The 22,913-nt window shown below is 43.3% G+C and overlaps 1 protein-coding gene across 2 annotated transcripts in view; it reads right to left on the minus strand.

Annotated features, from left to right (window-relative positions):
- Window positions 1-1,840: 1,840 nt before the first annotated feature.
- LOC144824860 (retinol dehydrogenase 7-like) overlaps window positions 1,841-22,913 on the minus strand; it is a 322,966-nt gene continuing 301,893 nt past the window's right edge. For both annotated transcript variants that reach the window (XM_078683842.1, XM_078683843.1), the window contains one exon: window positions 1,841-2,286. In XM_078683842.1, coding sequence (XP_078539968.1) covers window positions 2,036-2,286 — 251 coding nt within the window. In that variant the 3' untranslated portion in view covers window positions 1,841-2,035. The remainder of the gene's footprint in view (window positions 2,287-22,913) is intronic.

Raw genomic sequence — 22,913 nt, forward strand, 5'->3', positions numbered from 1 at the left:
GGCATCTTAGGTCACTGGCCACCATTTCGGTGGTAGGTACATGACGGCCGGCCGGGGAACATAGTAGTGGGAACATTTTTATCCCTCCCGCCCTCCCTAATCTTTAATGGGGGCTTCAAGAAGGGACTGGGGCAGAAGGCCATTAGGTTTTGAGGTAAGAATTTGGGTAGTTTTGTTGGGAACAGGTGCATTGGTGGGGAAGTATGTATTTTGGTTGTGCTTGAAGCCGGTGCTGGTATGGCTAACAATGGTCTTTATTGGGGCGTTTTTCCTGGGTACTAGTTGGTACAGCGGTTTACAGTTACAGTTTATTAGTTGGGAAGGTCACTGCGGGAGCACGTAGGAAGGGGAAGTAGCATAGGAAGGGTACATAGATAGCTAGGTGAAGAAAGGTTAAGAAGTTGCAAGTTTGGGGGGTTATAAATGTTTGCAGTGGGAAAACCTTTGGGGAGGGGGATTTTGTTTAAGGTAGGAGGAAAATATTTGGTGAGGTTTAGTTTTGTACAGCACAGGCCAAGGAATTTGTTGTAAGGTGCACCTGTCTTCAATAAAGTGGCCTTTTTCACACCAACAAGCTGGTCTGTGGTCTGTGCTGCACCCCTCTTTGGCCCAAAGTGCATATGTGTGGCTGGCGGTCACAAGAGGTCCAGCCAAAAAGGCATGCACACTTTAAACAATGCAATACCAGCCCACTCTCCTCCCTGCTGCTGTTACTTTGCAGCGCACCCACCCCTGTCCTGACGCCCGGCTGGGGAAGGGGGATGAAAAATAAAATGGTAATTAATTACCATGTTATTTTTCATCTATGGGGTTTTGGGGCGATTTTTAAGTGGGGCGACGCTCCTCCGCTCAAACGGAGGAACTCTACTGGCTCATGGTTGTCTGACATTCAAAAACGGGTACAGGAAGTTCAGACACTCTTAATGTTGCTCTCTAGTGCTCCTTTTTAATACAACAGGTGCTATTTGAAGAACTGCTGATTTGGCTCTCAAGTGTAAAGCTTTATTCTTATATATTCTGCCACATACGTTTTCATGCAAATATTCTGCACATTTCTGGCCAGTTCACAAACGCATTTATGAGTAATGAAAGGAAGTAGTACCACGGGAGAAGTGCTTCACACACTCTAACGTGCCTTTGTGAATTAACCCTTCAGAACATCCAACTCCCTATTAGGAAACGCACAAACAGAGCACAGGCCTTTCTATTTGCATTAATTATATAGAAATATTCACTGAGTATTTTTATTTTGCACCCGTTTTAGATGTGTTGTGGCCAATTCACAATGGTTTGTCTGAAAATGTAAAACAGAACTACTGGAGTACTACTTTACATAACCTAGAATGCCTTTGTGAATAGGCCAATGAGTAATGTTTACGGAAATGTGAATTTGGACTGCTAAAATATAGTTTGGGCATGAATGGCTGCGGGTACTGCACATGGGCTGGAGAGCGGACTTTGCGGTATAGAGCTTGAGGTGGGATCTGGTGAGGTGTGCCCGCTAGGGCAGCTTGTTGTTTTCTGTGGTTAATGAGGGAGCTTTATTTGCTTGCTTGCATCTGGGCGAAAGCCACCCTTGCTATGCGAATGCAAAAAGCAACTTCATAAACCACACGATTTATGGGTCGATTGCACAGTTCCATTTCTCATAACACAATAAAACATTTGATTCTCTATTCAAGAATGAAACTAGAAAGTTATTTTGATAGCAGAAATGATTAAATATGCAGTTTTATAACACAATGATTTGAATTCAATATGAATGTTCAATCAAAATATATATCCACACACAACGCCGACCTAATGAAATAAAAAATGCAAAAACAGTAAATATTTTAAGTTTCTTATTTTTCTTGTTATTCGATTTTTTGTTTAGAAATGTGGTATTTTAAGGTGTGTTACTCATCAGCTTTACAGAACAGTCTCTTTATCAAGCAGGTTTTGCTGCTCTGATCCTGTATATTTGTCATACATTTCACAAAACTGTTAGTCTGTAAAATCTTCAATCCTGGTTCTCAATCCGCATTCAATGATTTTACACATCAACCTGGTTTCTAGACATTGGTTTCTTGCTTACTGCCGGCGATGGCAAGACCATCTTCAGCATGATATCAGCCACAAAGGCTGGGGCATAGGAGAGGGGAAGCCAGAAGAACTTGGCGTCCCACCCAGCGCCGTACCGCGTCCTGGGGTATCTGGCTTTCAAGGCGTGTTCCATGCACCAGGTAACTTTAGAAATGTCTCCATCGCATAAGGTGTTCATTGACAGCCTTTGAGCCTTCAAATCTGGGAAAATACAATGTAAAAGAGTAATAGTCAATGCAGATGTTTCAAGGAAACGAGTTCACATGTCTTCTTTAAGTTTCCAGCTTAATTCAGCGTCACTATAGTATCTACAACAACAAAATACAAATATTGATATAAAACAAGGTATACATCAGGCCGCCCTGTTGTTTACAGTTGGAGAAAATCGTTTACAGTGTGGGCACAAGCAGAAAGCACATCACTGCTTAAAGAGGAAATAGCTGGACTACCCAAATACCCCATCGCTCAGCATTGGGATACTATACTAGCGGATTTGTGATGCATGGGCAGGGGGGGGGGCAGTTCCTCATAAGTAGCTGATACATGAGACATAGATACAGACCCCTGGCACACAACGCTCCCGGCTCAGAATAGTTCAAGGACTGACACAGGACAATGAGCTGCACTCTTGAGGCATGTACATCGACGAAGGGGTGGTTCGGTTTCATATCCTGTCAGATACTCTCTGTGGTGATGGAAAGGCGGGACTGATGTGTCGGATGGGCATTACCTATTCCCTAAATACATTGATCCAGATGTGGTGATTAGATGATGGCTTAGTTTGTTTGTTTGATTATTATATAACTGCATCATAATTTGCGTTATCCTTTCTCTCCAACTGCATGTTCAGATACAGATATTCATACGAAATGCCATCCAGACACATAGATATAACGACAACATCGCGGATGGCAAGATAAGTATCTTGCTATCCCAATGGATATAATGAATGCACCTTTCTTGGACATTTAAACACGATGCAGTGTAAAGAGGTCACAATAGGCAGACATCTTCATATCATATGAAATTGATATTGTGTTCAATTTGACATGTCGTAGTAGAGAAAATGACGCCAACTATCATTTTTGAAACAGTCAACTGACACTCCATGTTTTATATGTACACTGTTATCTGTAAGTTTGAAACATGTCTTCTAAAAGCAACAAACAACAAAATGCAAATAAAGATATAAAAAAATTATAATAATTAGAAAAATCTAAAAAACAACAACAAAAAAAACAAGGTATACATAAACATAAACCACAAATTTGTTTTGCTGAAGGAGCAAAGTGGAAACTGTATATTGTCCTGGTGATAGATCATTATTAATTTTAATGACTATAGCTCATAAATATGTCACAAATAACCCTGGGAGGTGAACTCCACTCCGCTCGTGGAGTCTGCAGAGTTTCCTGCACTCTGCGATACGCGGAGCTCTAGGAGTTCTGAAAAACTCCGCTTCGCGAAGCGGAGACGAGTTTTTTTCCTTGCTTTTGTTCACCAACGTCAAGTTGGAGAGCACAAGCAAGGAAAATCCACCTCCCAGCGAGATTCTTCTTCATTCGCGATCGCCAACATCAAGTTGGCAAGCGTGAGCATGGAAAATAAACCTCCCTGCGAGATTTCTCAACGTGGGGGGGGGTCAGGTTTCTCATTGCGAGTCGTCGCATATGCTTGCGGTGAGAAACTGTCGGTTCGCATTGAGAAAGCTGCAGCTCGAGTAAAAATCTACTAGAGCAGCAGAAAAGGTTAGCTTGCGCTGTGCATGGTTCTGTTTGCAATGATTGCACTGTGCGGACAAGCATCCCGCATTGTGCAATCAATGCAAATGGCATTTTTCTACCGTACTCTGCCGCTTGCGGAGCTCCGCGTAGTGCGGCAGAGTTTTTTTGCACTTCGCAAAGCTTTGCGTAGTGCAACTCCACGAACTCCACCCAGGGTTAGTTATAAATCTATACTTGTCTACTTATGGAAAATGATAACGTAGAAGAAGGATACCAAGAGAAATATGTTGTGAAACTTAAAAGGGTTTCTAATATTCTAGAGGAAATTTAGGATATCATGGATACATGTATGATATCATTTGTGGCATAGTAAAACTATTTGGTTGAACATTATTTTGATGGATTGCTGCCTTCTATTTGAACGGCTGATAACTTTAGCTTTGAATTTGCGTAAATGGTGCATGTTTAAATCAGACTAAGCATGGGCCAAAAATCCGTTACACTCGCGAAATTTGTGGTCTTTCGGCAATTTCGCGGTCCGCGAATCTCGCAAAATTGCCGAAAATTCGCAAATTCACGAGCAGGCGGATTTTTTTTTTTATGGCCAGGTCACTCAAGGGACCCCTGCGCCCTTCGGCGCGATGGCATAGTAACACACACATGGTCACTGGAGACAACTCTTTTGGCACTTTACGCAGCTGTAGTGAAGTAAAAGCACTATACATTTACCCAACGAGGTAGCACTCACTGATTAGCCAGTAGAAAGTACTCCAGTTGAGTAGAGGTATCGCACAAAACGATGGCGTCTTCTTGGATAAATATGAGGGGTAGGGTTCATTCTGGCACGATGCTCCTGTCACAAAAATTAAACCTCAACAGGAAGCACTTACAGATATTAATAAAGCAGGTGCCCGAGTTGATGCTCAAATTCAGTAACGCATTCATCAGCCCAAAAACAATTGTGAGCTTTGTCGAGGCTGGGCAGGTGTGTTTTCTCCCCATGGCTACCGTTTCTGTGCGGGGCCAAATGGGGGGGCTTCTATGCGAGTTCACATGCCTCTTGTGTGTATAAAAGATCAGAGACCGATCAGAGCAGCAGACGAGGAGAAAGAAGCTCCTGGTCCCAGAAACTGCACAGGGATTGCGCTCGTGAAAATTAAGGAAGGAAAGTGCATCCTTCACTTTCACGAGCGCAATCCCTGTGCAGTTCCTGTGACCAGGAGATTATTTCTAATGGTCTGCTGCTCTGATCGGTCTCTGACCTTTTATACACACAAGAGGCATGTGAACTCGCATAGAAGCCCGCCCGTTTGGCCCCGCCCCACACACTAGCAGTGTGCACCGTCTTCCCGCCATTTACCCACTATGAAGGACAGCTCACTCAAGGGACCCCTGCGCGGCACGATGGCATAGTAACACACACATGGTCACTGGAGACAACTCTTCTGGCACTTTACGCAGCTGTAGTGTAGGGAAAGCATTATACATTTACCCAACGAGGTAGCACTTACTGGATTAGCCAGTAGAAAGTACTCCAGTAATAGGTTATGCAATTTGTTTTGCGATTTCACACGAATTTGCGTACCGCAGATCTGCAAAATTCGCCCATACTTAAATCAGACTTTGTATTTGTGTGGAATATTAATAACTAATAGCTTACATGCGGTGTACACTTCCCTTACAATTCAAAATGCACACTGCTGATATTCCCAAATACTTAAAAAGACCAAACTCATATTTTCCAAAAACGAAAATATGTTTTCTTTACTGTAGTTGGGAATCGTTTTTTTCTATTTAAACTCCCGAAAGATAATTTAAAAAACGTATTAAAAGTAATTAATTATTTAATTCAAAATTAATGTTACAGTGCTATATACATTTTTATGTTGTTCTAGAATTCAAATAAAGATATAACATTAATTTCCATTAATTCTTATCATAAAAATATTGCTCTTTTTTTTAAAGTCTAAGAAAGATTTTTTACATTTAACTATACTCTACTATCAGAAGATCTCAGCCACCTATAAAAATGATATCATTGGCAGGGTGTACCACCTCTTTCTTGATGGGCAGCTGGATAATTAGAGCATTTGGGAAATCGATGGATGGACACAGTTGGTGAAACGACAGAAGATGTAATAGCTAAACATATTGCCTTAGGGCGCAAAACTTTTAATGTCTCTCGCCTTAAGGTTCATATTTTTAAATTCATTCAGTTGTGTATTACACACCTAAAATGTTATACACCTGGGGTTATCTTCATAACCCCTAACGGTTTGGGTGCCCTACCTCAGCCGCTGGTACAGCCGTATTTTCATTGTGTATAAATATTGCGATGTATTATACTCTTGTCTTCCAGGACAATATTCCCCTACGTCCATCAATTAAGTTGATATTGCTCAGTTTCTCATCTGATATCCTGCCCAAGCATGTGGGCATGATATCTGTTGCTATTGTCATTGCAAGCAGTAGCGTCCCATGGAGGGAGTTCCGTGGGGGATGAGGCGGGGGAGGGGCAGGGTGGGGGGTAGTAAACACCGGAATATGGATAAATAGAGGTATGTAAACAACTACATAAAAGGAATTTCAGTGCACGCGCGTGTCAGGCATTTCTTTGATAAACTATTAAGTGGTGGATTAGCCAAAGGAATTTCATAAATATCTACTTTTTTACACATGACTATTTAAGAATGCGCAATGTGGCCCTCATGCATTCCAGCTCCTTCGACTACTGTCTCATCTAAAAAGGCAGTTATTGAGAGGCTGGCACACGTTGCTCCTCCAGTATCGCATAAACTTACATTCAATTCTCACCTAAGAGGGCTGCTGCATCACACCTGACTTAGCAGCTGTCTTCTCTCTGGAGTTTCTGTAACTAGCAGGTGTGGCTGATTTCCTGGTACCCCCGTCCTCATGTAACATTTTATAACTATTTGTAATCCTTGACTGGCATACTATTTGTAGCTCTTTGCATTTTTATAACCCTCTCACAATGTTGGTCTGAGGTCTAAGACATTATGGTTGTTGTAATTTGAATGCTTTCATTCATGTGTTCACTTATTAACCATCTAGGTTTCAACCATTCACTCATCCATCAAAGCAGACACTCACTTACTCATTAATTATCCATACACTAACTCATCTAAGCGCTCACTCATACCTCGACACTTGATTAATTCTCACACTTACCAACCAACCACATAACCATTCATACAAATGCACCAATCAACGAACATCTACTTTCATAAATAGAATAAAGCCAGACCTTGGCAGTGTTTGTTTCTTTCTGTGAAATTATTGCACATACCGCAGGCCCTCCATTCTGATCTACTGGACCACATTGATCAAAATATCATTTTGTGATTACCAAATAGCAATTTTTACCAAATCTCTATTTGGTAATCGCAAAATGCAATGTATGTAAGGAATCACTAAAGATATAGCAATTTCTTAAGCTTACCAAATAGTGATTCGGTAAATAAGTACAAGGCACGTAGGTGTGAATGGTTTAAAATTAGCTAATTTGCGATAACCTAATTGGTAATCACAAATTAGGTCATGCAAAATTAAGGCTGCCCGGGAGCCTAAGGCCACCCCGAAGCACCCCCAAACAAATGTGCACATGTAAAGTGCACACCTGCCCTATGAGCATGTGTGCGCTACATGGCACTTTGAAAAATGCATTTTGTTTGCATTTTCGAAAGTGGCACGTTTACTATTGACTTGGAGTTGATGGTAATAGCTTTTCCTAAATGCAAATTTAGCATTTAAAAAATACTTGGTTGATGTGATCAAAATTGCGATTCCCTATTTGTAGATGCAATTTTAGGTAATCGCAAAAAATTGCGATGACCTAAAACACACTTCCAATGCCTTTCATACATCTTGAAAGGCTATTTTGCATCCGCAAACGGGCGAATATAGCAAATTGCGCTTTCGCAAATGCAAAATATAATGATACATATGGCCCACTATCTTTTGGAGCAGTACCAGGAAATCAATGTTTGCCTCTGGGATGGTAATGTTTGATAAATAAAAAGAGACACAAAAAGATCGGTAGAAATTGGAGAATAAAGCAAAAACGTATATCGTAATTGCAGCTCAAAAGGAAAGTATTAAGATCGCTGTAAAATTGTCAATGGAAAGACATTGAAAGTGTGTTTGCCTATTTCTCATTCATAATGTATCAGGATCCAGCTCATGCATTGGACAGACTATGTATTAAAGACATACATCCCACTGTCATCTCTGTGATAAACGCACTCAAAGCCTGTTATGGTCAAGTCTATAGGATGACGGGGGTGTGGTTACACGCCATGGCAAGATGGCGGCTCCAACCTGAGCTCTGCTCAAACGCGGAACTCTTCTGAAGAATTCAGCCACTTTCTTGGGCTTTCTGCTATAGCGGATACAGGACTCTGATGTATGAAGGCTTGGAGTGGCATATGGAGCTGCTCGGAACAAATTTCCTTCATTTGAGGAGCCGGCGGCAGCGGCGGTTATATTGCCTCAGCCTTTCACGAGCGACCGCCATTTTGTAGCTGCCGCTGGCTACAATTTTGTCCGGTAAACTGGCGTTTTTGGCTTTCAAGCGAACAGCAACGTGTTTTTCCTTTTCTTTTTGAGCTGCATCCTACAGACTGTGACTTTTACTAAAGAAATATGAATATTCCAATTTTCATAGTTTATTTACGTCACTTTTGACTCCAATATGTAGAGACTGTTCATTTTACCACATCCTCCTACTAAAACTTTCCTCTCATCCACCACAACATTTCAAGATGGCTAATAAAGCTCAGTTTTCAGTCAGAACCAAGTCTTCAGTTACTAAACCTAAGAGAGCTAAAAATGATTCCCCCCTCTCCTATCTTATCTTCTTAAAACCCTGTTCTTGATACCATTTTGGATGAGGTGAGGGGGCTGAAACCTTTTATGTCTAACCCTAATGAGAAACTTCAGCAAATAGAAGATAGATGGATTAATATGGAAGCTAAGGTTCTTGATATGGAGCAACACATTAGTGATCTACATGATATATCTACTAAGATTCCAATTTTGGAGCAGGAAATTCATCGTCTTAAACTTCACACTGAGGACCTTGAGGGTAGTAATAGACGGAATAATCTACGTCTCTATGGACTACCAGAAAATCTTGAAGGTCCGGATATGCTTCTTTTCCTAAAGAAATTCCTGTCAGAACTTTTAAATCTTTCACCAGAACCTTCATTAAATATCCAACATGCACATTGTCTTCGTCGTCTCCAGTCAAATGATTCCAGACATAGAGGAATGATTATGTTGTTTTTGGAATTTACTGATCTCATGCGTGTCCTCTCAGCCGCTAAAGTGAAACGTCGCCTCATATGGTCTGGTCACACCATCTATCTATCACAGGATCTCTCTAATGCCACTAATGCAAGGAGAAGGAGTTTTTGGCTCTTCGTCCTCAGATGAGACAATTGAATATTCGTTATGGTATTCTTCATCCTTCTATGTGTAAAATTGTTCATGAGGGTTCCACACGTTCTTTTGATGATCCTGCTAAATTGAGGTCTTTTCTCCAAAGCCTTTCAACTAATTCTGCCGCTGTTTCTCCTTATCCTCTCTAAATTTCTTGTATCCTCTCTATATCACATTCGTTATGTTTGTTTATAACTTTACTCTTTTTTATCTTCCTCTCTGTCGTTTCGTCTTCTGTCGGTGCTGTTGCATCCCATACTTCTGTCATTGCTGTTTCCTCTTAGATCTGGATCTCTTTCCTTGATCTATCTTCTTTTTCTACTATTCTTTCTTCTTCTTACTTTTGGCTTTCTTTTTTTTATGTTTGCTCCCTTTACTTGATGATGTTCCGTGTGTTGCATGTGTTCATTAGTGTTGTTTGTTGGTATATAACAAATTTTTTCTCTTCTTCTCATATGTGATGTTTTTCTCCTTCCAGCAATTTCCCTGAAGTGTATCTTCCCCCTGCCTGTAATTTATTTTTTTTGTTATTTGCAGAGCGCAACACTCATCCCGAGGGATATCAAGGTGCTGACAACCAAATTTTGCTGATAATTCTGCAGGGCTGTTGCTTAGAATTTAGGGAATAGGTGTGTTTTTAGTTTTTTTTTGGAACTGGAGGTAATTAGAGGTGAGTCGTAGGTCTTGGGGAAGCTCATTCCACCTCTTGGCTGCTAAATAGGAGAATGATCGTCCTCCTCTCCTTACTTTATTGATACGTCTTGTTCTGGCAAGGGCTGATTGAAGCGACCGCAATTTCCTTATGAGAACATAGAATTCAATCTTCTCCTGAAGTATTCTAGGGCCTGTTTTGTAAAGAGCTTTGTGAGTATGGCTAAGGAGTTTGAATACTGCTCTTTGGCGCATTGGCAACCAATGCAGTTTCTTCAAACAGATTGAGGCAGAATCAAACTTCCCCTTATTGCAGACAAGATTTGCAGCTGCATTCTGCAGCACCGGTAGTCATGTAAATAGGTGCTCATTCTTGCCTACAAATAATGCATTTCCATAGTCCAACAGACTAACCAGCAAGGCTTGCGTTACAGATCGTCTGCAGTCCAATGGTATCCAGGGAAAAAGTCTGGCCAGAAGTTTCAAGATAATAAAACCTTTGCCACAGAGGGACCGCACATGTTCCTTCATGGTCAGGGCGTCATCCATAATGATGCCCAGGTTTTTTGCGTGTTGTTTTGGAGTTGGTGCATTGCCTGGAGTGGGTGGCCACCATGTGGCGTCCCACACTCGTTTGGTGCCGCCAAACAGTAGGATTTCAGATTTTCCTGCATTTAACTTTAAGCAGCGTGTGTGCATCCATTGGGCCATCTCAGAGAGACAGTTGTGCAGCTTTGATGTAGTGATATCTGGTTTTTCGTCCAGGGCCACCATCAGTTGCGTGTCATCCGCATAGGAGCAGATGCCAATGACCCACTTCCTACCAATTTTAGCCAGTGATGAAATATAGACATTGAATAGGGTGGGACTCAGTAAGGCCCCCTGCAGGACACCACAGCCGATGGGGCTGGGTTTGGATTGAAATTGACCGAGATGCACTGATTGTGTTCGGTTGCTTAAGAATGAGCGTAGCCGGCTCAGTGCGTTAGAATAGATTCCTTTTTCGTAGAGGATATTCATCAGGCTATCATGAGAGACCGTGTTGAACGCTGCCGACAGGTCCAACAATATCAGGGCAACTGCCCCTCCTTGGTCAGTGCATAATCTGACACTGTCCGACACTGTCAGCAGTGTTGCCTCTGTACTGTTGTTTACTCTGAATCCTGTCTGAGAGGGTTCAAGAAGATGATTTGTTTCCAAATACTTGGTCAGCTGCACATTTACCAATTTCTCTAGGACCTTAGAAAGGTAGGGGAGCTGGGAAATGGGACCATAATTTTCAGGATTGAGGACATCCATTCCTGCTTTTTTTAGAAGGGGGATTACTGAGGCATGTTTCCATATATCGGGAAAGATGGCAGTTCTTAGGGATTTGTTAAAAAGCTGGATAATCAGTGGGCAGAGCGTTGGGGCAATCTGCGCGAAAATGAAGTGGGGACAAGGGTCTAACGGGGATCCAGATTTTACTCTGCTCATTGCCTTCAGGACTTCTTCGTCTGTGAGGGGAGTGAAGTTACCCATGACTGATGTAGCTTCCGAATGAGGAGTTAAAAAAACCTTGTTTATTGTGTTAATTTTACTATGGGAGCTATGGGAGCTGAAAGTGGTGTAGATCTTTCTTATTTTTTCAGTAAAGAATACACAGATTCTGTCGCAGGCCTCTACTGAGGGTGTTAAGCTTTGGGTCATGCTAGACGGCTTGCTGAGTTCTTTAACAATTCTAAAAAGTTCTTTGGCTGAGTTGCAGCTCTTGTTGATGAGCAGGGAATAGTAAGCTTTTTTTGTAGTTTTTATGGCGAGATTATAGGATCTAAGTTTGGACTTATATTTTTGTTTGTTTGCTTCATTTTTGGACAACCTCCATTGGTGTTCAAGTTTCTGACATTCCCTCTTAAGGCTTTTAAGTTGTGGGGTGTACCACTCTTCCGTATGGGGCCATTTCCGAGATTTCCGAATAGGGGCCAGTTTATCCAGTGTTCGGTAAATCTCTGTTTCAAAGGTGGCTGCATCTGTGCATACTGTGGTGTCGACTGAGATCTCTATATTAGCGCCTGAGAAGTGTGTTTCGAAAGTGGATTCAGTGACTAACCTCCAAGCTCGATTTGATGTTTGATGAATTTCCCTGGGTTTAGTTGGTTTGGCAGATAAGCCTAGCGTGAAAACTATGAGTGAATGATCTGTCCAGAGTAGTGGCTTGATTTCATGAATGTCTGTAGCTTCAATGTTGGAAAAGAGTAGGTCAAGCGTGTGACCAGCTATATGGGTCGGTCCTTCTATCCACTGTTTAAGATTGAGAATCTGCATGTCGCTCTCCAGTTGAGAGACAGCTAGATTGTCTTTTTTCTCATAATGTATGTTAAAATCTCCAATTACCAGGTCGTTTTTATATTTTAGGCAGGTTGGAAAAAGTTGAGTAAGTAATTTAAGTGCTGAGGTTGACTTGATGGCCTGGGGGTTATAAATTACTGTTCCTGCTAGGATAATGAAGCCTTCATGGAGTAATTGGAAGGGGAGAATTTGATGTTCATTATAAGAGGTTGCCTGCACCGGAAGACAAGCCAGATAGTCTTTAAATATGATAGCAACTCCCACTCCCCTGCTTCCAACTCTGTCTTGTTTAATGATTTTATAATTACTGGGTAATGCATTGGCCAGATCTGGAGAGTTTGTATCATTCAGCCAGGTTTCGGTTCTAAAAACCAGAACGGATTTCTTTTCATTCAAGAGGTCCCATATGCCGATGGCATGCTTAGAGAGGGATCTAGTGTTGAAATATAGACAAAACTGTTTCGGGTGATCACGGCTGTCCCAACTGCCTGACTGATATTGTCCCAAACTTGACCATTTGCAAGCGCGGCAGGAGATTGGGCCGTCGTATGAGAGTCCGGGGCAGGCCGAAATACACTGTGCAAAGTTGTTACATGACTTGGGTGCATAGGCCAGCAGCTCATTACGTGAATACCTAATGGTGGTGTATGAAGCTGGAGTACCACCAAAAGGGATTGTGGCCTCTGGCCCCGGCCGGTCGCGGACAGGCGCAGATGGGCTTGCCTTAGGCGCGCCTTCGGCATGCCATTGGTGCGCCCGCTGCGCGCCTCCGCTGCACGTCCGTTGGCACATTGGGTTAAGTAGCGGGAAGCGCGGGCTCCTGGCTCCGCCCTCCCGCTCACAGGAGATGCACAATGATTGGTCTGCCTACTTCCTGTTTGCTCTCCACTCAATCGGCACTCAGCCGTGGTGGACCAGAGCTCGGGAATCGGCAGCCAAAAGACATGGTAGGAGGAAGCAGCCTAATTCGCTGCCTTCCTTTTTCTATTAACAACAGATACTGGGAGGAGGAGCTTCGCGCACATCCGAGATGGCCGCGTGAGCACAGGGCTCCCGAGACCCTCGCCGCCCTCCGCACATATCCTGAAAGGTATCCTGATTTTGATGACGGGTTCTTGTAGATGGACCTCAGCTGACACCTTCGCTGTTTTTAAAACTTAATTTGGACTTCGGGAACCGATGCTACGCCGATCTGAGCTTGTGAGGCCCGCCCCGCAGCGACACCGGGGGCTTGATACACCAGGATGCCTGGGAGTAGTTGAACAACAACAGCCCGAGGGGTTACCCCTGCTCCCCTGATCTAAGGTCTCCGGCCTTATCAGATCACAGGACTGCTCCGACGACGGTCGTGCTCTGGCAGATTCCAAGGAAGACCCGGCCGCGTCGACCGAATTGACTCTGCAGGATGTCATGGGCACCATTGCCAGCATGAAGGCTTCCATTGGCCAACAATATGAGGCTCTCGCTCTCAAAATTGTCACTGTAGCCTTTGATGTTACTTTGATCAGAGCAAAGACCAATGAACGGGTCAAGACACTAGATCTGAAGACTTCTAGCCTCACGACCGATGTGTCCGGCATGCAGACGGAAATCGGAAATCTGCGATCCTCTAATGACCTCATGGCCCATCGACTGGAGGATTTTGAAAACAGGGCCCAACGCAATAACATACGCATTATTGGTGTCCCTGAAACCTCTGACAATCTGGCAACGGATCTCCTTGTGGAAGACCTCATTTTAAATCACCTCGCCCCCACAGGACTGAGTAAATTTTTCGCTGTGGAGCGTGCCCATCGAGTGCCGGGTGGGAAACTGAAGCCGGGTGCCCCTCCGAGGCCTATCATCGCCAGAATTTTCAACTTTAGAGACAGAGACATTATTCTGCAGGCCTCGAGAGTGGGTGGCCCCGTCAAGTTCGAGAACACGACAGTGAGTTTCTACCCGGACTTCACCCAGCTCGTACAGAGGCAACGGATGGGTTTTCAGGGCTAGGCTTCATGTTGAATATGAGGACCGGACATTCTTCTTTGATCGTCCCGAGAGAGTTAGTGACTGGCTGGAAACTCTTCCCAAGCAGACTGACCGAACCGGGCACCCGGTGGAGCAGAGGGTGGCCTGTTGGAACAAGAGTGACTCTATGATTCCGACAATTGACATATCATACAGCTGGGCTTGATGCTTCTCATACCACTGTCTTATTGATGTATACCCGAGGGTGGCGGGGGAAGTGGGACTCTATCCTCCTCAGGGGTTCTTTCTGTAGCTTAGTTTATTGTTAGGACGACAGGCACACTGCAAGTTGGGGTGGCTTTTGAGTCTAACGCAGGGGTGCAGGGTGGGGGGTATCATAACGGTTTTAAGTTGGGGGTGGAGGGGGGAATTTGGGTGTTTTGTGTTTTTTCTCAAGGCAACGTATTGGTTTTCTTTCTGATTTGGTTATTGTGTTCGTTATGGGGTGGATTCTCCATTTCTTTTCGGGATGGGGGGTAATGGGTTGAAACTAATGTGTTGGAATGTCAATGGATTGGGAGATAGTATAAAACGGGGTGTGGTGTTGCAGTTACTCCGGCGCCTCTCCCCCGACATTGTACTATTGCAGGAAACGCATCTGATTGGAAATATGTGCCAAGCCATGAATCGGCGAGGGTATCGTCTCGCGGTACACTCTGGATTCACTTCTGGTTCTAGGGGCGTGGGCATCCTTGTCAGGTCCTCTCTCCCCTTGGAAATAGATGATGTAATTCTCGATGATAGGGGGCGCTATGCTGCTCTCACCGGCAGATGGGAGGGGAGGACTATCTCATTGATCACTGTATATATCCCACCGGGTCTACAGACCTCGACCTTTGCGGATCTTGGGTGTGTGGTACTGGGGCTCCCAGAGGGTATCCTGGTGATGGGCGGAGACTTTAATTCTGTTGTCTCCGGTAACGTGGATCGCTACCCCCCCAGAGATCTTACCAAGTCTCAATCCTGGTTGAGTGGGTTTTTGGAGACCCTGGACCTGGTGGATTGTTGGAGGTTGATGCATCCAGAGCAGGTACAATACACCTTCCACTCTGGAGCCCATGGCAGTCTCTCTAGACTCGACTATGTTCTGATGCCAGCGGCACAAGCCTCCTCTGTCAGAGAAATAAGACACCTGGCCCGGGGCATATCTGATCACTCCCACTGTGGCTCAGCATGGATACCACCATGAGTAATGCGGGCGGGTCGCTCTGATAAACCCCTGGTACCTTCGCAACCCTAAGACCCGCGCCGAGTTGATAAAGTCCTTCGATCACTACTTTGTTGAAAATGTGGGATCTGTGTCCTCTGCTGTATCATTGTGGGAGGCTTTTAAGACTGTGATCCGTGGGCAGGCTTTGTCTCTAATCGCTGGTGCGAAGAAAAGTAAACATGAAGAAGTGGCCCGTTTAGAGACTGAAATAACCGAGTTGGAAGGAGACTTGGAGCTTGGTGTGACCCGTGCTAAGCTTCATTCCCTTAGCCTTAAACAACTAGATTACAGAGCCCTGGTGACTGATGCTGCGAAAGTCATGAATAGAGAGCAACAGGGCAGACTGTATGATGTTGGAGATAAGGCAGGTAAATTGATTGCGTGGTTGGACAAGAAAGAAAGGGCGAGTCGTGTGGTTCCCGTGATTGAAAGGCTTGATGGAGTGCGTGTGACGGATCCGGCTGACATTGTTGAGTGTTTCGTGGAACATTTCCGAACTGTTTACTCTCCGGTCTCTGATAGGCCGGAGGAAGACTCTCATCTGTTGCTCCGCGATATTGCGTTGCCCTGTCTGTCTGAGGCTGACAGAGACCTAATGGATGCGGCGCTTTCGGCCGATGAGGTAGCTACCGCTATTCGTGCCGTGCGTTTTGGCAAAGCCATGGGTCCCAATGGCCTGCCCATCGAATTATCCAAATTGCGTCCTGACAAAATGGCTCCGTATCTTCGTGATATGTTTCTAGAGGCACGAGACATCGGCTCCCTTCCTCGTGACCAACGTCTTGCCACTATCGTGGTGATTCATAAGGAGGGGAAGCCGCGGGATCGCTGTGCTTCGTATAGGCCCATCTCGCTTCTCAATGCCGAACCAAAAATTCTTGCCAAATTATTAGCCAACCGTCTGATAAAGGTGATCGGTGATTTGGTCCACCCGGATTAGTCTGGTTTTATCCCACACTGTAATACGGCACTCAACCTGCGGTGCTTGCATGGTGCTCTCGCGAGGGCGGCGTCTCTTCGTGAGCCGGCCATTTTGGCTTCCCTGGATGCCACGATGGCCTTCGATACACTAGAGTGGCCTTAAGTTCAGTTTTGGTCCTGGATTCATCGGCTGGGTGAAACTTTTGTATGAAGAGCCACAGGCGCAGGTGGTCGTGAATGGCCGAGTATCTGGGTCTTTTGTCCTCGGGAGGGGCACACGGCAGGGCTGTCCGTTGTCACCACTGCTTTTTGCCCTTGCCCTGGAGCCGCTGGCGGCTTGGCTGCGGTGAGAGCCCTCGATTAAGGGTATTCAATGGACCCCGGATTTCGGGGATCGCGTATAGCTCTACGCAGATGATATCTTGTTGTATCTTATGTCCCCTCGAAAATCGCTGAATGTTTTGTTTGACGTGCTTACTTCGTTTGGAAAGAACTCGGGCCTTGTGATCAATTGGGCCAAATCCTGTGTGTATGTGCTTTCGGGTGGTCTCCCTCACCTGCATCGCAGGTGCCCTATTCAGATCTCATCGACGGGATTCAAGTACTTGGGGATTTTTATATCTCTGGACCCAGCTGCTCGCTATGAGCGTAACCTGCTCCCTCCTCTTCAGAGGTTAAAGCTAGATGTTGTGCGCAGGCTGCCGCTATCTCCACTCGGGCGTGCAGCTCTTTTCAAAATGATGTCCTTGCCGCGGTTTTTGTACGCCCTCCAGAATACGTTTGATACTATTCCGGTGAGCTATTTTCGAGAGGTGGAGAGCCTGCAGAGACGATTAATCTGGGATGGCCGTTCGCGTATCGCCCTTGCTAAACTCACACTTCCCTGGTGTGACGGAGGTATAGCACTTCCGGATATCAGGCGATATTACTGGGCATCGCAGCTGAGTGCGATCAATCATGCAACGTATGCTCCTGTCCCTAACCCTGCATTTGAGATGGATAAATATCTGCTACCGGGCGGGGACTACAATAGGGCACTCTATTCCAAGGTGGCGGGTAAGGACTTATCTGGCCCCACCAAGATTGCTGTACGAGTGTGGCAGGATGCAACTGCGGCAGTGGGATGGAGGGATCGATTGACTCGAGCGACCCCTCTGTATGCGTCTGAAAGATAGGGATGTCTCTGGAAAATGAAAGGCTTTGAAAAATGGGAGATGATTGGTATCAGTACGGTGGGCGACCTCTGGGCCAAGGGCAAAATCAAGACCTTTGCGGCATTGAAGACAGAATATGACCTGAGTGATAGGGAATTCTTTAGGTATGCACAGATTCACCATGCTTTGAAATCGGCCTTCCCTGCGGGGACCGACTTCCCCGAGTCCTCCCCCCTTGAGGATCGGGTCCTCTACGGTTACGTGCCCGACAGCACTATTTCTTTGATTTCCAAAAAGTTGATCAACAGTCGGGTGGATCTGTTGGTACGCCTCAGGGAGGCTTGGACCGGTGACGGTCTGGAGCTGGATGACGAGGACTGGCAGGCTGCATTATCCTCGCCCAAGGAGGTGGCGATTCCTGCCCGTCTCCGACTCGTTCAGCTCAAGATCTTACATCGTATATATGTTACGGGTCTGCGCTTGATTCGAATGGGCTATTCCTCTGATGGGTTATGTAAGCGCGGTTGTGGAATGGTTGGAACTTTCCTTCATATCGTCTGGGAGTGCCCCGAGGTGGTGACGTTCTGGAGTTGTGTGTATGCTGTTATGGAAAGGGTCACTGGAGTGGTATTATTGCCCGAAACTAGACCCTGCCTGTTGAATGTGTGGGAGCCGAATGATTAAAACGTGGCGCAGACGCAGTGGGCGACCCTTGGGAATATGATCGCTAAGAGAGACATTGCGCAATTGTGGGGTTCCCAGCGGCCGCCCACGGTATCGGTGTGGAAGGAGAACATGGACTGGTGTATGTTCAGAGAGTATGTGGCGCGGGTCAGACCTCGGAAATGGAATAAAATTTGGAGCCAGTGGAACGCATACCGAGGGAATATATGCACGCCTCCATTCATTGGGAGCCAAGATGTCCCCCTCTCCCCCTGATCCGACATTCTACGTATTTCGTACTTTCTGTTATCTCTGATTTGTTTCCCCGCTGACCCCCCTCCCCCCACCTCTCTGTAATATTATTCTGCTGTATAACAATTTGATCGAGTGTCCTCCTCTGTGAACACATATTCATGCGCACTGTTTTTTGTCTTGTATGTTGTTACTTTTTTCTTAATAAAAATCTTTATAAAAAAAACAAAAAAAAAACAGATACTGACTTTTAAAATACGTGATACAGGTGTGGCAACAGCAGAATCAATGTGCAAATAGGCATAGTTAAAAATTCGGCAAGGGTATTGTGTAGATAGGCGATCTTAAAATATGGCTATTGACCTTATACAGGGGCGTTCAGCAGCAGCAGCAGCAGCCTTACCAGTGGTATGCTGCGCGTCCGCTAACACATTGGGTTAAGTAGCGGGAAGCGCGGGCTCCTGGCTCCGCCCTCCCGCACACAGGAGATGCACAATGATTGGTCTGCCTACTTCCTGTTAGCTCTCCACTCAATCGGCACTCAGCCGTTGTGGACCAGAGCTCGGGAATCGGCAGCCAAAAGACACGGTAGGAGGAAGCAGCCTAATTCGCTGCCTTCCTTTTTCTATTAAAATCAGATACTGACTTTTAAAATACGTGATACAGGTGTGGCAACAGCAGAAGGAATGTGCAAATAGGCAAAGTAAAAAATTCGGCAAGGGTATTGTGCAGATAGGCGATCTTAAAATATTGCGATTTACCTTATATCAGAGCGTTCAGCAGCAGCAGCAGCAGCCTTACCAGTGTAATACTACTCCAGCCTTCCAATATGTGTAATGTTGTCACGTGGAATGATCATGGTTTTGGTAATCCCGCCAAAAGACAAAAAGTACTTTCTCATTTATCAAAATTAAATTCTCAGGTCTCTTTCATTCAAGAAACGCGGTGTACTGAAGCAGAATCGCTTAAGCTTAAAAGACAATTGGTGTGTCAAGTCGTTTACTCTCCTTTATCTAATAAAAAGGGAGGTGTTGCTATATTGTTTCATAAGTCATTGCATGTACAAATTCTCTCTACTCAAAGTGATACTGATGGACGATGGGTAATGACTAAGGTTGTTATACAAAATAAAGAACTAATTTTATTGAATATTTATGGGCCAGTTAGACCAGACCCGGAATTTTGGAATGGTATTTAGATTTTACTCTCTTCCATTGATTGTCTGAATATTATTGTTGCTGGCAATTTTAATCAATGGTTAGATCCTTTTTCTGATAGACAATCTAAGTGTAAATTTAATCCAGACAAATCCCACAAAGTTTTTCAATCTGCCATTGCCTCTCTTTCATAATATGATGTTTGGAAGATTTGTAACCCTGATTCCCTTGAATTTTCCTTTTTCTCCAATGTTCATCAAACTCGGTCTAGAATTGATTATATTTTGGTTAGTAAATCCCTACTTCCCTCTATTCAATCCTCGGAGATTGGATCTATTTTCATTTCTGATCATGCACCTGTCACTACTGTTTTGGACTTCTCCCTAAATTCCTCAACATTTGGCCATTGGAACCTTAATCATTTTTTATTATCTGATACCAATTTTGTTACAGAAGCCACTGCTTTTATTAATTAATTGTTTTAGTTTAACAACCCCTCAGACACTTCTCTCTCTAATAATTGGGATGCCTTTAAGGCATCCTTCCGTGCCTTTAGTATTTCTAACGCAGCAAAAAAAAAGAAAATTGCACGTAATAAATATACAGCTTTCTTACAACAACTCAAACTATTGGAGCATACTTATTTTACTTCTGAATCTCCCTCTGCTCTTCATGAATTGATTAAGGCCAAATTTGAACTTTACAAACTTGCTACGGTTGAAGCTTGCAATCGTATGAGATATTGCAACTATAGTTCATGAATATTACCAAACACTTTATTCTGATGATACGAATCACTCTAATCAAAATTTAAATACCTTTATTTCAGGCCTTCGTACTCCCTCTTTCTTGCCTGATGAATTTGACTTATTAGAAAGAGAAGTTACTCTTCAAGAGATAACTGATGCTATTAAATCTTTTAAAAAAACGAAAGCACCAGGTCCAGATGGCCTTTCTATTGAATTTTATTTTACTTTTTCCTCTATCTTTGTTCCCAAACTTTTGGCTCTTTTTAATTCATTCATTGTTGAATCTAAAGCCTCTGGCTCCTTTATGGAAGCCTTGATCGTTCTCATCTCCAAACCTGATCACTCCCTTTGTAAAAACTATCGTCCCATTTCACTAATCAACTATGATTGCAAGATATTTGCTAAAATTCTCGCATCTCGTCTTGAAACTATTATCCCTTTATTGGTCAAAACTGACCAGGCTGGTTTTGTTAAGGGCAGATTGGCTGCAGATAATCCACATATGCTCGCCATTGTCATTTCCTTTGGGAAAAAATTCAAAGTACCACTTGCAGCGTTGTCCTTAGATGCCGAAAAAGCTTTTGATCAAATTAATTGGCAATTTATGTTTAAAACACTTCAATGGTTTGGGTCTTACTTTCATTTCGTATGTTAACCTATTATATTCCTGTCCCCGTGCTGGTATTTTTGTGAATAATCGTTTCTCCAAATTGTTTTCTTTATCTAGGGGCACTTGTCAGGGTTGTCCTCTCTCCCCCCTGTTATTTGTTTTATGTCTTGAACCCTTCCTTGAACGTATCCGTGTCAATACAAATATTTCTGGCTTTACTCATAACTCTATTGAGACCAAAATGTCAGCTTATGCTGACAATATATTAATATATATGTCTAATCCCCACACTTCCCTTCCTCCCTTTTTGGATGAGGTTCGATTATATTCTAGTATTTCTGGATACAAGTTGAACTTTTCTAATACAGAAGTATTACCTCTGAACTCTCTGTGCTATCAATATATGTTTAGTGACACTAATTTCACTTGGTGTCCCACAAAAATGAAATACCTTGGTATTTGGTTTTCTGCTACTTTGTCTACCACAATTAAATACACATTTAATGTATGAATTACCAAGATTTAGTAACTTCTTTCCTGGTACCCTCTTCGTTTGTCCTGGTGGGGCAGACTAGATACTATTAAAATGATGATTGTGCCTCATGTCCTTTCCACAATATCTATGTTACCTTTTTAAATCCCTATATCAAATTTTTCACAAATTAGTTCCATCTGTACAAAGTTTTTATGGAATAAAAAACGCCCACGTTTTTCTCGTATGAAACTTAAATGACCCAAATCTGAAGGAGGTGTGCGTTTTCCGGATTTTAAAGCTGATCATTCCGCATTTTTGATTAGACATTTTTTGCCCTTTCTTATGATTTTGCTGATATCTTTTTACCCAGATGGATTGTTTTTGAGCGCTCCATATAATATAATATACATGTCCAATTGCACTTTTATATTAAATAATCCTATTTTAAAATATTACCAAAATTTACTATATAATATATTCTCTGATGGTCTAGATCAGTTTCAATGTTTATTATCCTCTACTATCTGGTACAATAAATTTGTCAAATATAAATGTAAATCGTTCCATTACAAACACTGGAAGGAGAAGGGAATTATTTATGTTCATCAATTGATTCACCAAAATTCTGTTATTCCCTTCCCTGAATTGAAATTACGCTTTCAGTTACCTGACTCATTTCTCCATGAATACCTTTTAATTTCGACAGCTTTGCAATCCTACTTAGCTTCTCATGACTTCCCCAATGTCTCTCCCTCACTTATACCGGCTACGCCACTATTTAGTATTTTTCAAGAGCAGAACCCTAAGGCTGCTCACATTTATAAGTTACTGTTATTGCATGTTACTGAAAGACCTAAATCTCATACAGAACTAGATTGGGAAACAGACTTATTCTTATCATTTCGTGTTTCTGTTTGGGATAAATTATGGTCTAAGTTATTTAAACTTTCTGTTGCTGCTCGTATAACTCAATATATCTATTTTAAGTACAATAGAGGAGTTATTACTCCTGTTTGTATATCAAAGTTTTCCCCTACCTCTTCGCCCCTATGCTGGTCGTGTTCTGAATGCACCAGCACCTTACGACATCAACTTTATGATTGTTCTAATGTACTTACATTTTGGCAATCTGTTTGGTCTTCTTGTATGAAAGTTTTTATTTGTGATATTACGGTAACATTGCAAACTGTTTTTCTTGGATCATCTTCACCTGATTTGGATGATTCTACTCCTATTTCTTTATTGTTTGATTTATTATTTGCATTAGCATTCAAAGTTATTGTGTCTTGTTGGAAAGATAATTCTAAGTTATCCTCATTGACTTGGTGGAATTTTATTTATGATGAACACAGAATTGCTAATGTTTCCTCTCCCACTTTCTCTCAGAAAATTAAAACTGATCTTCTCTGATTACCTTTTACATTTTATCTCTCTACACATGCACCTGTGTTTTAAACTACTTCT

The sequence above is a fragment of the Lissotriton helveticus genome, chromosome 3_1 (genome assembly GCF_964261635.1).
Source record: "Lissotriton helveticus chromosome 3_1, aLisHel1.1, whole genome shotgun sequence".
Lineage (NCBI taxonomy): Eukaryota > Metazoa > Chordata > Amphibia > Caudata > Salamandridae > Lissotriton > Lissotriton helveticus.